This window comes from Danio rerio, chromosome 20, assembly GCF_052040795.2.
Source record: "Danio rerio strain M-AB ecotype USA chromosome 20, GRCz13ab, whole genome shotgun sequence".
In the NCBI taxonomy this organism is placed as follows: domain Eukaryota; kingdom Metazoa; phylum Chordata; class Actinopteri; order Cypriniformes; family Danionidae; genus Danio; species Danio rerio.
The window spans coordinates 33,077,091-33,090,499 of NC_141040.1; the positions used below are offsets into that span (position 1 = coordinate 33,077,091).

The 13,409-nt window shown below is 32.7% G+C and overlaps 2 protein-coding genes and 1 long non-coding RNA gene across 16 annotated transcripts in view; 2 read left to right on the forward strand and 1 right to left on the reverse strand.

The window, feature by feature from the left end:
* The window catches only part of LOC147839361 (uncharacterized), a 62,304-nt gene extending 57,792 nt beyond the window's left edge, over positions 1-4,512 (reverse strand). The window contains exons 1-8 of one of the 5 annotated variants that reach the window (XR_015518501.1): positions 4,473-4,512; positions 3,803-3,968; positions 3,469-3,524; positions 3,009-3,068; positions 2,784-2,905; positions 2,304-2,418; positions 1,562-1,671; positions 1-656 (exon numbers count right to left, since the gene is read on the reverse strand). This is a non-coding gene — a long non-coding RNA (uncharacterized LOC147839361). Of the gene's footprint in view, positions 657-1,561; positions 1,672-2,303; positions 2,419-2,783; positions 2,906-3,008; positions 3,069-3,468; positions 3,525-3,627; positions 3,969-4,472 lie in introns of those variants that run through there. The other 4 variants (XR_015945604.1, XR_015945605.1, XR_015945606.1 and 1 more) reach the window with 4 other exon arrangements.
* LOC147839360 (uncharacterized) overlaps positions 1-13,409 on the forward strand; it is a 963,858-nt gene that overhangs the window by 730,875 nt on the left and 219,574 nt on the right. The gene's annotated exons all lie outside the window — the stretch shown is intronic.
* LOC147832235 (uncharacterized) overlaps positions 1-13,409 on the forward strand; it is a 165,773-nt gene that overhangs the window by 81,898 nt on the left and 70,466 nt on the right. For 2 of the 10 annotated variants that reach the window (XM_087298318.1, XM_087298317.1), the window contains exon 5: positions 10,361-10,669. The exons of 6 other annotated variants lie outside the window; for them this stretch is intronic. In XM_087298318.1, the coding sequence (XP_087154444.1) occupies positions 10,361-10,552 (192 nt within the window). In that variant the 3' untranslated portion in view covers positions 10,553-10,669. Of the gene's footprint in view, positions 1-10,360; positions 10,670-13,409 lie in introns of those variants that run through there. 2 more of the 10 variants (XM_087298319.1, XM_087298320.1) reach the window with 1 other exon arrangement.

A 13,409-nucleotide genomic window follows, 5' to 3' on the forward strand; every position in this document is an offset into this window, starting at 1 on the left:
TGTAAACGATTTCCTGTTAAATTAACAGTAAGTTACTGGCAACAATTATCCAGTAGCTGCTGTATTTCATAAAACAGTAACATTACTGTAATACTAATTACTTTAGTATTACATTTACTGTAAAATGTATTACATCATTTTACTGTTTTATTTTTTTTACTGTAACACCAATTACAGTACTGATACACATACTGCAAAACTGAAAACAGTATTTTACTGTTCATTTTTACCATGCAGAACTACGGTATTTTAACGTTACTTTCATTATTACTGTAAAGTATTTTACAGTTATTAAATGTTATTTTATTGTATTTAATAGTGCTACTTTATAATGAGCAAAAAAATGTTTAAAAATTGCACAAATGTTATTTTAACTGTTCAAGAAATGCAAGAAAAATAAAGAAACTGAAACTTTAACTTCACAATAAAAGTTTATTGTGTAAACCATACTGAAACAGTAGCAATTATTCAATATAACAAAGCAACAGAACACTAATGAAAAATTGATCATTAAAACCAGTCAACAATTAATGCATCAAAAAGTATTACAATTTTAAAAACAGGTGAAAATACTGCTACAAGACACGAAATGATGAAGGCCAAATGATGTTGTAGAAAAGGGACAGTGAAAAAGGGCAGGAGCACTTCTGATGATCCTACAAAAATGACAAGCAAAATCAATCACTGGAGTAAAAACTAATCATGCCTCAAATTATTTCATTCATTCAGAAAATAAACACCGCACTGCTGTTTTATATAAATAAAACACTGTTTTTTTGTCGTTTTTGTTGGCAAAATACAGATTGTTGTCTATTTACAATTACACTAACAGTAATGGGGAAAAGATCAGTCAAGTCAACACTAGTCAAGTGTCCACACAGGTATGTAAAAAATAAAGTCTCATCTTAACTTAATGTCTGACTCTGTATAGCTTGAATATCTGATTCCATGACCACCCTAGAGCTTCCACGAATTTAAGAGGGGTGAACACAGTTAATTCTGACCTTAAGAGGCTATATATTAAAAATAAATAAATAAATAAATAAAATAATCTAATTTAACGTGACTAATGTTAATTAAGTACTTTTAAGCTTTTAACATGTGAAAATCTACTTCTAACTAAAAAAATAATGCTAATGATGAGTTACTGACATTTGGTTCGCATAAAACAAAGTAATCACTAAGCATTCATTTTTGGCAAAATCTGATGAAAGGCGCAGCAACACGAACAAATGTGTTAAAGTTGAGCAGAGAACTGAAGAGTAGTCAAGCAGTCTACTACTAGAAATGTTTGTGATAATATTTTGCAGTCAATTCGTTTTACTGTATTTTAATATGCAGTGATGGCATGTCAGTGAAACAAATAAATATTATTACACCTCACCAGTGACATTTCCTCAAATTAAATCATCATGACGTTACTGTGCACAGCATCAGTAAAACGTTAAGAATAATTTAAATACCACATTTTTTAAAACAGTCACTGCTGATTACAAACTTAAATTAAAGATAGGCTTACAGAAATCCTGAATGCATGATAATATGAAGATTTATTACTCACTGATGTCGAAGCACTTTCAGGTTGTCAGAGATGTAGACAGGACAGAATGTGCCATCAAATGAGCTCTTGTGCAGTCTTTGTTGGACATCCAGGTAGTATGTTCACCCACACTGTAAAAAAAAAAAAAAAAACAAATCTGTTATTTTACATGTTTTTTTCCCAGCAGCTAGGTTAATAGAGTCATTTGGTTAAATAATTTTATTTATTAAATACTTGCTTACCCATATATATATGTGTGTGTGTGTAAAAGTAACCAAAATGAATAATTTATTAAAATGTGTGGGATACTAAGCATGTTTGGTCTATAGAGAGAAGTAAACATTTACTTTAAGCATTAATCCTTATGAATCTATTTCAGCATTTTTGAGCATTTAGATCAGGGGTGCTCAACCCTGTTCCTGGAGATTTACCTTTCCGCAGAGCTCACCTGCAACCTTGATCAAGAACACCTGTCTTTATTTACCAAGTGCTCCTTCAGATACTATTTAGTTTGTTTAGTTGCGTTTGATCAGGGTTGGAGCTAAACTCTGCAGAAAGGTCGATCTCCAGGAACAGGGTTGAGCACCCCTGTTTAAGACAATGAAAAATAAGACATCTAGATGATATTTTATATTCAATCATTTGTGAAATTTAAATGACTTATATTCAGTATATACATTACATAAAATTAGAATAAGAATAAAAAAATAATACTCTATGCCAAATAAAATACTTCAGATCTAAATAAGGCAGGTGTTTTTACCTAAAGGTTCCTTTCCTCCAGTTAGTTTAGTTGTAGATCCCTCCACATCTGTGCTTTATTTGGTTCTTGACTTAAGAGTAACTGGTGTCGCATTCCAGGTTCATCACAATCTGAGCTAGAAAGACAATATGGCAAAAGACAAGACACATATAAAATAAGTCTCAGAATAAAATATTTAAAAGGATAGTTTACTTTTCTGCCACCATTACTCCATGTGTTTTAAACCAGTTTGAATTTCTGTTGAACACTAAAGCAGATATTTTGAAGAATGTTAGAAACCAGTAACTATTGACATCTATATTTGAACCAAATTTCTTTAAAAAAAATATATGAGTTTGTGTTAAATGCAACAAAAAAAATCTATTTTTAACTATTTTGAAACCATTATTTTCATTTTTGGGTGAACTGTCCCTTCAATTCAAGTGTCACGCATTACTCATAAAAACTGATGTATCGCTTGAGGAAAACTAAATCAAGTACCTCCTGTGAGCAAGCAGAATCATTATGCCATTGTATTCAGCCAACTGACCCAGTCGAGGCTTGAACCAGCAACCTTCTTGCTGTGAGGCGACAGCACTACCTACTGTGCCACTGCGTCGCTACTGGAAGAAGAAAAAGAGGTTGTACATGAAACTCCTCACAACAAATCTGTGAACAACTTGACATTTTATAATCTAATCAAAATGAGGAAGACATCAACATTACCTTGAATAATCAAGTGAGGAGAGATTGGTAGCATCAGTTTTTCAACATCAATTGCTGTAGCTGCAAAAAAGATAAATATGATAAGAGTAAAATAAGACTTAACATTTAATAATCTAAATCTATGGTACAACCATACCAATCTGTATGGGGTTCAAATAAATTTGTATACAAATCATTCCCTACACCTGAACACCAAAAATAAAATGTACAATTAATGACACACTAACGTTATACAATAAGCTCATTAACCAGTGAGAAATAGACAATTAATATGAATTATGTTAATATTAACGTTAGCTTAAAAGACATCAACTGAATTTTATTATCAGCTCAATTTAATAAAACAGTTTAGACTTGTTTCATTGTGAGTTTAGTTTGAATAAGTAAGTTAACCTACAGTTTACAAATTTAACCATAATGATAACTTAGTCAAAATGACCACATGAAGACCAGAGCTTACCTTAACGTTAAACGTTTAACTTTTCATGGTGACTTTGCCTTCATCTCAGTGTTGTGCTGAAATACAGAATTCATTAATGTAGTTAACCCCAAGTAAAAGTTTTTTTTCAGGTAACAGTTAACGTTACTATGGTCAAAAACTCACTTAAGATAAACTCACTTAACGTTATCTAATACCTCGCAAACACTACAAACACGGTCTGGCGTCGAATAACGTGACATAAGAACCTACAACTGAAGTAACTTGGTTAATTATTTTAAATTACACACACACTACACGGAAATATACACAAAACAACCCTTTAACGAACAGAATTTGACTTTTAAACACTTACCGAGGATGAATTCACTGGAGGAAAAGGCGACAGGTGGATTTCAAATTAGAAGAGCCGTTGCATGCCTGGTGAAGGTCGAATCGAGTCGGCTCGGCTTTATGAATCGACTCCTTAGAACAGTAAAGAGTCGAATCCGCCTAAAACCGATTCCTTTTTGTAAATTATTCTAAGACACAACAATAAATTATTACTATTTCGTTATACTGCTCGGCCACATACATTTATACACATATTGCTGAATGTGCTTGTGAACACGTGTGATAAAATAATTCCCGAGCAAACGGTTCAATCCGATTCGGTCTCGTTTGAGTGCTGAACCAAACCAGTGCAAACGTGATATTGATAAAATAGTAATATTGTTGTTGTTTTTTCACTTTACCAGCGAAAATATTACATGTATCTGACTTAAACAATACGAATAAGGTTCGCTTGAAGTGTTTTGAGAATTAATATTTTTTTCTCCCAGAGTTCATTTCACACCAACAAGCAAATATAATGGCAAATGAGAAAAGCCAGATCATATCATAAATATTGCGTTTAATATGTCACGAAATGAAGTTTTAACGGGTTTTCATGCGAAAATATAGTTCTTCCAAACTCAAATCTGTGGTTTGTTTATAGATATCATGACTACTTTTAAGTGTGCTTTGCCGATAGGGGAGATTCTGACCTCCAGGGGTTGACGGCGCTCCATCACTCATGTATCCGGCAAACCTCATGCTTTAATCGGCCTAGACATTATTGAGACATGCCCCTGTCTTCGATGACTAGATAATAAATGTGTTATGAAATAAAGTTTTAACCGTTTTTCATGCGAGAATGTTGTTGTTTTAAACTCAATTCTGTGGTTTATTTATTAAGATAGTGCGTATTTTAAAATGTTGTTTTGAAAATGCGGAGATATGTGCCCTCTACGGTGGCCCATATGGGTGCCCAATATTCTTGAATCCGTCTAAAGCAGGTTGGTCACTCTGACATTTAAGCTGACTTTGAAATCATTTTGTGTTTAACAGCCCTTGGTTACGTGAATCAATTATTTTTGTTCCAATTTACGTTTTGGTTTAGCACAAAGTTATGTTTATTAAATATTATTTCATATTTCCATGTTACCTTATAAAATGAAGGTGCAGTGCACCCAAAAATGGAAAACCAGGGGACAGTTTAATGCACTGAACAGTCTGAAGAAACTGGTTAGGTTATTTACTTCACAAAATAATTTGTCTAAAAATAAGTAAACATAATAATCATAATATATAGTGTGTGTGGAGTTGTTCTTGGTCATTTGCAGTACTGTATTTAGATGCACAGTAACTGATTTTCCCCCAAAATTCATTGTAAAATCTACAGTAACATACTGTTAACCATGTTCACAGTATAGAAAAGTTGAAAATACATTATTATACTGTGAAAACAACAATATATACAGTAACACACTGTGCACAGCTTATACAGTAAAAAACTGTTGAGAAATGCAGTATAATACTGTGAAAACAACAGAAATCGTTTACAGTGTGTACAGATTCAAAATGTTTTCCCATCAGAGAGCTTAAAATTAATATTTCACCAGTTTGGTCCCCTGTAGAGGAATGTAGGTTAGCTGACCATAACCTTGACCTCATTTTCATAGTCTTGTTTTAGAAGTCTGAGGTTTGCATATAAACTTCCTTACAAGAACATATTACTGCCAGTAAAAGTCCTACACCTGTTAGTTTAATATTAGCCAAAGGGAGAGTCATTCAGGTTTAAAATTAGACTAGGTAGCTACCGTGCGCATGTTCATCATTTGCATTTTCTATTATATCTAAAATGCTGAGGCCTTTTTTAATGACAGTGCTGTCTCGTATTAACGAATTGTTTTGCACAAAGATCTGTTCAAGTCTCCACATGTTCTTCAGAGCTTAGCTTGGCTTTTTCTTTTTCTTTTTTTTTTTTTTCTTAAATCATTATAGACAAAACCTGAGTTAGGCCTGTGAAAGCTTTGTTTCCTGTTAAACAAAGTTTGTTTTGTTTTGGGTTTTTTCCAGAATGGGGAACTCCTCTTTGGAAGAGCCTCGCATACTTTAGGCCTATTGTGACCAGATGTCCATGTCAGATTAAGCAGTAACTTATAACCAGGTGTGGAAATGTAGCGCTGCAGTCTTTTTCATTACACTTAACATATGTTACTGGTCCATATGGGTAAGGTCACCACTAATTACACTTCACATAAATTCATATTAGGTCATTTTTGTTTAATGCAATTATATAAATGCATTTGGTGATTCAGCATTGTGAAATTATATATCAGGTTATTTTTTATTGCTAACCATAATTGATTATAAGAAGCAGTATATGTAAAAATTAGTGGTCAAGGGCTGTTTCTGAATATACATCCTTCAGTAATCTTGCATCCAGTTTTCAGAGTTGAAGTTCAGTTTAGTTTAATTCAGTGTGGTTTAATTTTTACTGCTGAAAGTCCAAACACTTAAGTGCAAATCCATTAATGTGCAACTCCACAAATCCCAAACCAAGCAAGCAAGAAAATATTTAGCGTAGCTGCTGTTCATTGTTGTTTAAACAAAAGATGCAAAAATAAAGTTTTTATAATAAACAAGTTATATAAACAAACATAAAAACAAACATGTGAAGCATATGTGTGTATTTCTAGCAAAATGTCGGGTGCATTAAGACAGGAGAAGTGCATCCTACAGGTGGTTTGTCAAGCTGACTCATCTGCGTGGAGCACACTCGTGCATCATACTGTTATGTGTTGCACTATGTGTATGCTTTACTAAAAAGAAAGGACTTAAATCTGGTTTTGAACTGAGAGGGTTTGTCTGAGCTTTGGACATTATCAGGAAGGCTATTCCAGAGTTTAGGAGCCATAAATGAGAAGGCTCGACCTCTTTTAGTAGACTTTGCTATTCTGGGTACTATATAATGAAAAGGGAAAAAACAACAAATCGTTGTACGAATGCTGTAATATTTAAATATTTTTTTTATTTAAAACATATGAAGGTCACATGACCATCTGCAAGAATGCAGCATCTCATTTTCTCACAGGATGCTTTGTGTTCTCGCAGTTCTTTCTTTCAAGGTTACCAAGAACGGTCTCCATGAGAATGCAAGTCCTATCTCTGCATTCATGGAATTAAGAAACAGTCAATGTGTTCATTTGTTTTATTTAGCAAAGATACTTTTTAATTTTTTTTTATTTAGCAAAGATACATTAAATGAAATCCAAATTAACAATTTTTATTTTGCTAGTGCATGTTCTTAGCCTTTTTGTGTGTTTTTGTTGTTGTTGTTTTTGTTAATCTATAATCAAAATCTAACCCTTTGTTTGTCTCTGGGATGGCAGTCCTTCTCTATTGGTATAATTTGGACAGCTTGGGGGCGAAATATGCTTAGAAATATGCTCTTTCATTCATTAGTTTGATGTGACTGAAAGTTGGAAATACATCATCAAACTGAAATAAAAATATACAGCAACTTCAAATAATCTTACATGCCATGTTAGATATCACAATTCTTATGTTTCTGAAAGTCAGTTATAAAAACATAAACAATTTTCAAGCAATAGCCCTAATAAAAACTTTAATAAAACTAATAAAAAGTTTTTCAAGTTTGTAGATGTTCTAATAAAAAGAGTAATAATCAAACTGTACAAATAAACAGTTAACAGAATTACTCAGTCAAGAGCAATGAGAGATTTTCCCTTTTTGTTGAATAAACATTAACCACACAGAAGTTGGTAAATTAGTATATGTCCAATAATGATACACATCCAATTTCTTTCTCAGTTGCTTGCTTAAGGTTGTATTGTCATATTTTTGTGTTTGTCTGTCCAAGAGCTAGATGACATAAATTAAAAGTCAATTTCTGTTGAAAACTACATGAAGAAAATATATGAGGTACATTAGCTAATCTCAAAGTCATTTCCTTAACTCTTGAGACCACATTAACAAACAGAAAATCTCATGCTAACATGTTTCTCTTTAAAGACTTAGCACCAAAATTTATCATTTTATCTGTGAAATGTTCTTGGCGTTCCTTATACATTTCCACGTTACCAGTTGAAGGCCCAAAAAAACTTGCAGCTTTCTGAAGCCATCACTGAAATATGGAACATGTTGTGTTGAATAATGATGGTGTTTAAGGCAATCTGGCTGCCGAGTTCATGGTTTGTGCCTGCTGGTTCTCCTGACTCACTCGCAGTACAGTATGTGCAGATGTTCTCCAATGTGAATCTGCACCTTGTGTCCTTTCCTTGATCTTTTCTATTTGCTCATATGCCTGGAATGACTCTCTGTTTTACCGGCCTGCACTTATATAATGTATTAATCTAATTTATTTATCTATTTGCTATTGTGTAGTAGGGTTGCACGGCTTACCGGTACTATGGTAGTATCGCGATACTATGGCTCCAAAATACTGGCGGTGCTGCTGTAGTTTGTAAATGGTAGTATATCGTCATTAATGGTCGATCTACAAAAGATAATGTTGCATGTGGAAAGGTCACTAAAATGCTCTCATGTTTGTGCAACAATAAACCATTTTATTTTAATAGTTTCTGGAACCCTTTAAGGTTGCACGTTTTCTGACGTTTCGAACGCACATATGAATCGGTTCATTTCTGCTCCTGTTAATATGATTTAGCAGCTACAACAACTGCGACAATCTCTTAAAAAGAATGACTCACAAAGTGAAATTTTAAATGACTTTGGATTGTTACCTGATAAGAGTGAAAAAAAAAACAATAGATGAAAAACTCAAAATAGCAACAGGAAATATTGAGACAATTTTTGACCACTTCATATAGCCTATAATTGTGTTGGAAAAATGCTCTTTTTGTAACAAAGTTTATTTGGTATAATTAGTATCTTTATTTAAATGTATGTTTTTTGTTGGTCAGTTATCTACAAAATATACCAAAAAAAAAAAAGAATAAATTTTAGGTGAAATGCCGAGCAAATAATACTTTATTCAAGAAGGGAATTATGAACTAACTTCAAGTAGGCCTGTTATATAAAATATAGTATTTCTGACAATTTACTCTATAATTTGAGGTATGCAATAGGGCGAAGCAGTGGTGCAGTAGGTAGTGCTGTCGCCTCACAGCAAGAAGGTCGCTGGGTCGCTGGTTCGAACCTCGGCTCAGTTGGCATTTCTGTGAGGAGTTTGCATGTTCTCCCTGCGTTCGTGTGGTTTTCCTCCAGGTGCTCCGGTTTCCCCCCCGGTCCAAAGACATGCTGCAGGTGAATTGGGTAGACTAAATTGTCCAAAGTGTATGAGTGTGACAGGCCGGCCGGAATGTGTAAAAAAGTCATTATCATATGGACAAGTCTAAATGGAGGACTTGTTCCAAAGAGCCACTAAGGCCAAAGAATAAGAAGAGTTACATTATCACAATACTACTTGGTATCATGATACTTCAGCTGGTATAGTATCGTAACATAAATTAATGGTATTGGGACAACCCTATTCTGTAGTCTGTTATTCATTTTGTATTCATTTAAATCACCTTACACCATTAGACATTTTGTTGTATTTTGCTTTAACTTATTGACAGCAGTGTTGCCAGCAAGTTACCACAACTGCCCCTTTACAGTAACCTACATGTAAATGTGTTTTACAGTAGCAGGGCCCTACCGCAATTTCATTTTACAGTAGAATAGCCTTACTGCAACTTATTTTTATAGTAAAATGTCCTAAATTAATTTAAAGTTAATTAATAATTTACATTAATTTTACAATATGACAATTTTTACAGTACTTATACTGTAATTTTTATGAATTTTACACTAGCAGTGCAAAACTTTTAATTTTACTATTGAATTCCAAATAAGTGAAATTATTTTTATTAACTGTCTAATTTTGTCTTCAACTACAGTAGCAGTACTTGACTACTTTGATAACAGCAGAATACTGCAATATTCCTAATATGCAGTAAATTACTGTTAAAGTTCTAAAATGACTCACAATGCTGCGCATATGACTGTAGTGAACTCAAAAAATGTATGTGGTATTTTACTGAGTGTTACTGCAATGAATAACTGTAAAAATGCAGCAGTCTAACAGTGTACTTTACTCTATTGAATTATTTCCATGAACTATTTAACTCTTTGACTGACAGTTATTGAAACAAGATACTGCAGGTGAATGGGGTAGAGATAAGTATCACCTTTTTCCTCTAGTTGTACACGTCTCAGTGATATCCTTCATAATATAGATAGAAATGAACAAGACTGTTGGTAAAATGTTTTTTGTAAAATGTTATGACCCAATACAAGAGAAAAATAATAATACTTCTGAGAAAGTCTGCTTTAAAGTATGTGTTGGAAATAATCTACTTACACAAACTAATATTGTGCAACAAAAGAAACACTTCTAAGTGTATTTTGGATATTTTCTTTATTCTATAATGATTTTTTAAATATGTACAATATTCTAATAAAGCAGTTCATAACACAACGTTTTTTTGCCTCTTATCTTAGAAGTTTAATCTATCATGTTTAACCTATCACGTCAAATTGATTTATTTTTTTAATACTGAAAAAAACACTCAATTCTTCACAGGTCTGTGGCCTGTGTATGCCTGATACTCATGGGAACAGTAGAGATGATGGGTACGGGCTCAGTCAGACAGTGCAGACGAACTGGCGCTGTTTTTGTCCTGGTGACTCCATGACAGAAGTTGAGAGCTCACCAAGACCTTCGTCTGGGAGAGCTGCCAAAAATGGTCAGAGTGAGATACACTGTCAGCACTAGCTTTCTGCCCTGCTCCACCAAAAAACCCATCCACTTTCACTTAACAAGACTTCAGAGTTACACTACCGTTCAAAAGGGGTCAGTAGGATTTTTAAAAGTTTTTAAACAGGGGTGCCCAAACTTTTTCGTATGAAGGGCCAAAAACCAAATATTGAGAGCCGTGGACCAATATACTGATGACGTTTAATTTTAAACGATATCTTAATACAAAGAAAAACATTTATAACACAGTAGAGTTCAATGCTGAATACACTAGTCAAGCAGAACCTGGCTTTGACTTTTATTTGCTCACTGATGTCTCTGCATTGTTCTCTATCCGTTGGGTGACAGTAAGTGTTTTTTTTAAAGTACGTTTTGAACAAAACAAACAAACAAACAAACAAACAAACAAACAAACAAAAAGAGGACATTAAATTAGAAATCACAGACTCTAAACCATCCTCATCATTCACCCTCTCAGATGGGATAGTGGGCCCAATCAAAGGTTACCATGGGCCACCTTTGGCCTGCAGGCCCTGGTTTGGCCATCTCTGTTTCTGTTTTTCACCAAGGCTACATTTATGTAATTAAAAATACATTACAAATTGTAAAATTGCACTATAAAATGTTATTGTACTATAAAATAACTTCAAAAATAGTTTGATTAAAAAAAAGTGATTATTATTATTATTATTATTATTATTATTATTTAATGGTAATACAATAATGAATGGAGTAATAATTTCATTTTAAACTACATACAATAAGCAGCTATTTAACATTTTAATAAATATTTACCAATTTAACAATTTTTAGTGAATGGAACAGAATAATTTTATTTAAAAAAATAATTAACCCCATACTTTTGTATAAGTCTTGAGTGAAGTAAATAGTATTTGATAAGTAATTGATCAAATTTGATCAAATTGATGCATAACACACTGTACTTAGACCTGCTTTCAGAAAATACAGCATATATTGAAACTGACTTTTTACAAAAATATTTTGTCCAGGTAATTTAGTTATTTTATAACTATAATTTATACAGTTGAACACAATTTTTATTCAAATATTTCTCATGTTTTGTTGAACACATTTTTACATAATATTGTTCATAACTAATTTCTAATAACTAATTTATTTTGTTTTTGCCATTATGACAGTTCATAATATTTTACTTACTAGTTTATACTGTATACTAGTTTTTTTAATCTTGAAGTGCACTTTAAAGGTTTAACTAGTCAAGTTGGGTTTAGTAGGCAACAGTGGTGTTTTCTGTAGCCAATCAAAAACTAATCATATTAAAGGGGATAATAATCCTGACCCGAAAAATAAATATTTAAAAAAGGTTTGTGTTCTAGCCAAGATTAAAAAAAGAAAAGGTTCCTCAAGAAAAATATCAATAATTGAAAAAAAAAAAAAAAACTGAAAATGCCACTGCTCTGTTAAAAACTCACTTTGGAAATACTTGAAAAAGATTTTAAATTTCATAATTTTGCCTAAATTAATCCAATAATCTGCAAAAACAGAATATGTAATTTTACTTAGGCAAAATGGTATCATGCTTAGAAAATTATACATAGATTCTTCACATTAGCACTTAATGGGAACTTCTAAAGTATTTAATATTAATAAATGATAAAATAAACAAATAAATTTTGATATGATTATAATATGACGTATTTAAAGTTGTTTAATATAATAAATGTATTCATCAATCTAAACTTAATGCATGTGTGAGTGTGTGTCTTTTGGACACAGTGTGATCTTCTCTCTGTTGTAAAAAACAAACAAACATATTTTTCTGTCTGCTTCAACTGACTAGTACTTTCCCTGTGCTGTTTGTCCAATCTTGCTGTTTTTTGCTCTCCTGCCCATGAGTTGTTCAGCATGCCAGTCCTTACAGCTTCGTTCCTCTAGCAACAAACCCCTCAGCATGTTTGTTTGTCAGAAATACTAAAGTCAGTCGAGGTCAATGCAAGCCTTCACCTCTGTCAAAATCTTCCTCTGTCAATGCATCACAAAACTGCGTCACAAAGTAGGCAAGCTATGAATTTAAACATGAGCACACTCATCTGCTAAAAGACAATGTTCTGGGATGGTGGTGAACAGCTTTTCTGTTCTCATTGCAAGATGTGATGAATTATCTTGTCAGGCAGATGAGTAAGATTGGGCATCTGTTTAAGCTCCAGGGCCTCGTTTATAAACGCACGTACAATCAGATCCATGAATTGGAGCCTAGATTAACAATGAGCAGAAAATGTGAGAGTTTTTTAAGGAAGAGAAGTATGCGTGCAAACATTTTATGTCTGCTGACAGGGAGTTGTTCAAGTTCAAGAGAGTTATTGAATGAATTAATAAATTAAATATGGGCAATTTGTTATTCATTTGAATCCTTTTTGTGTGGTCACCCATTTATATTCATATATATATATATATATATATATATATATATATATATATATATATATATATTTGTAATTCCCTGTATTCGAGCCTCTTGCCTTTTTAAGTGTCTTTGCTAACAATTTTGTCTGAAGAAATACTGTTGTGAGACTTAAATTATAACTTAAAGTCCTTGTGATTTTTTTATTTTTTTTTACAATGGTTATATTGCTAGCTCATGTTGTTATCATTTAGGTGAACAATTAATCTATGCAAGTGAATCCACTTAAAGAACAATATTTATTTTGGTAATCTTCATTCAAATCTGACTATTTCCTTCTGCATGTTGATGTCAGTTTGACAGTTACAGCCATAATATTCTTAACCCCTCTTTCCGTTTGATCTACAGGGGAATGATGCACAAAAAGAAATCCCCGCCCTGCCCCTTCTCAATATTTTTATTTCAGATAAAATTAAAAAAACATACTAAAAT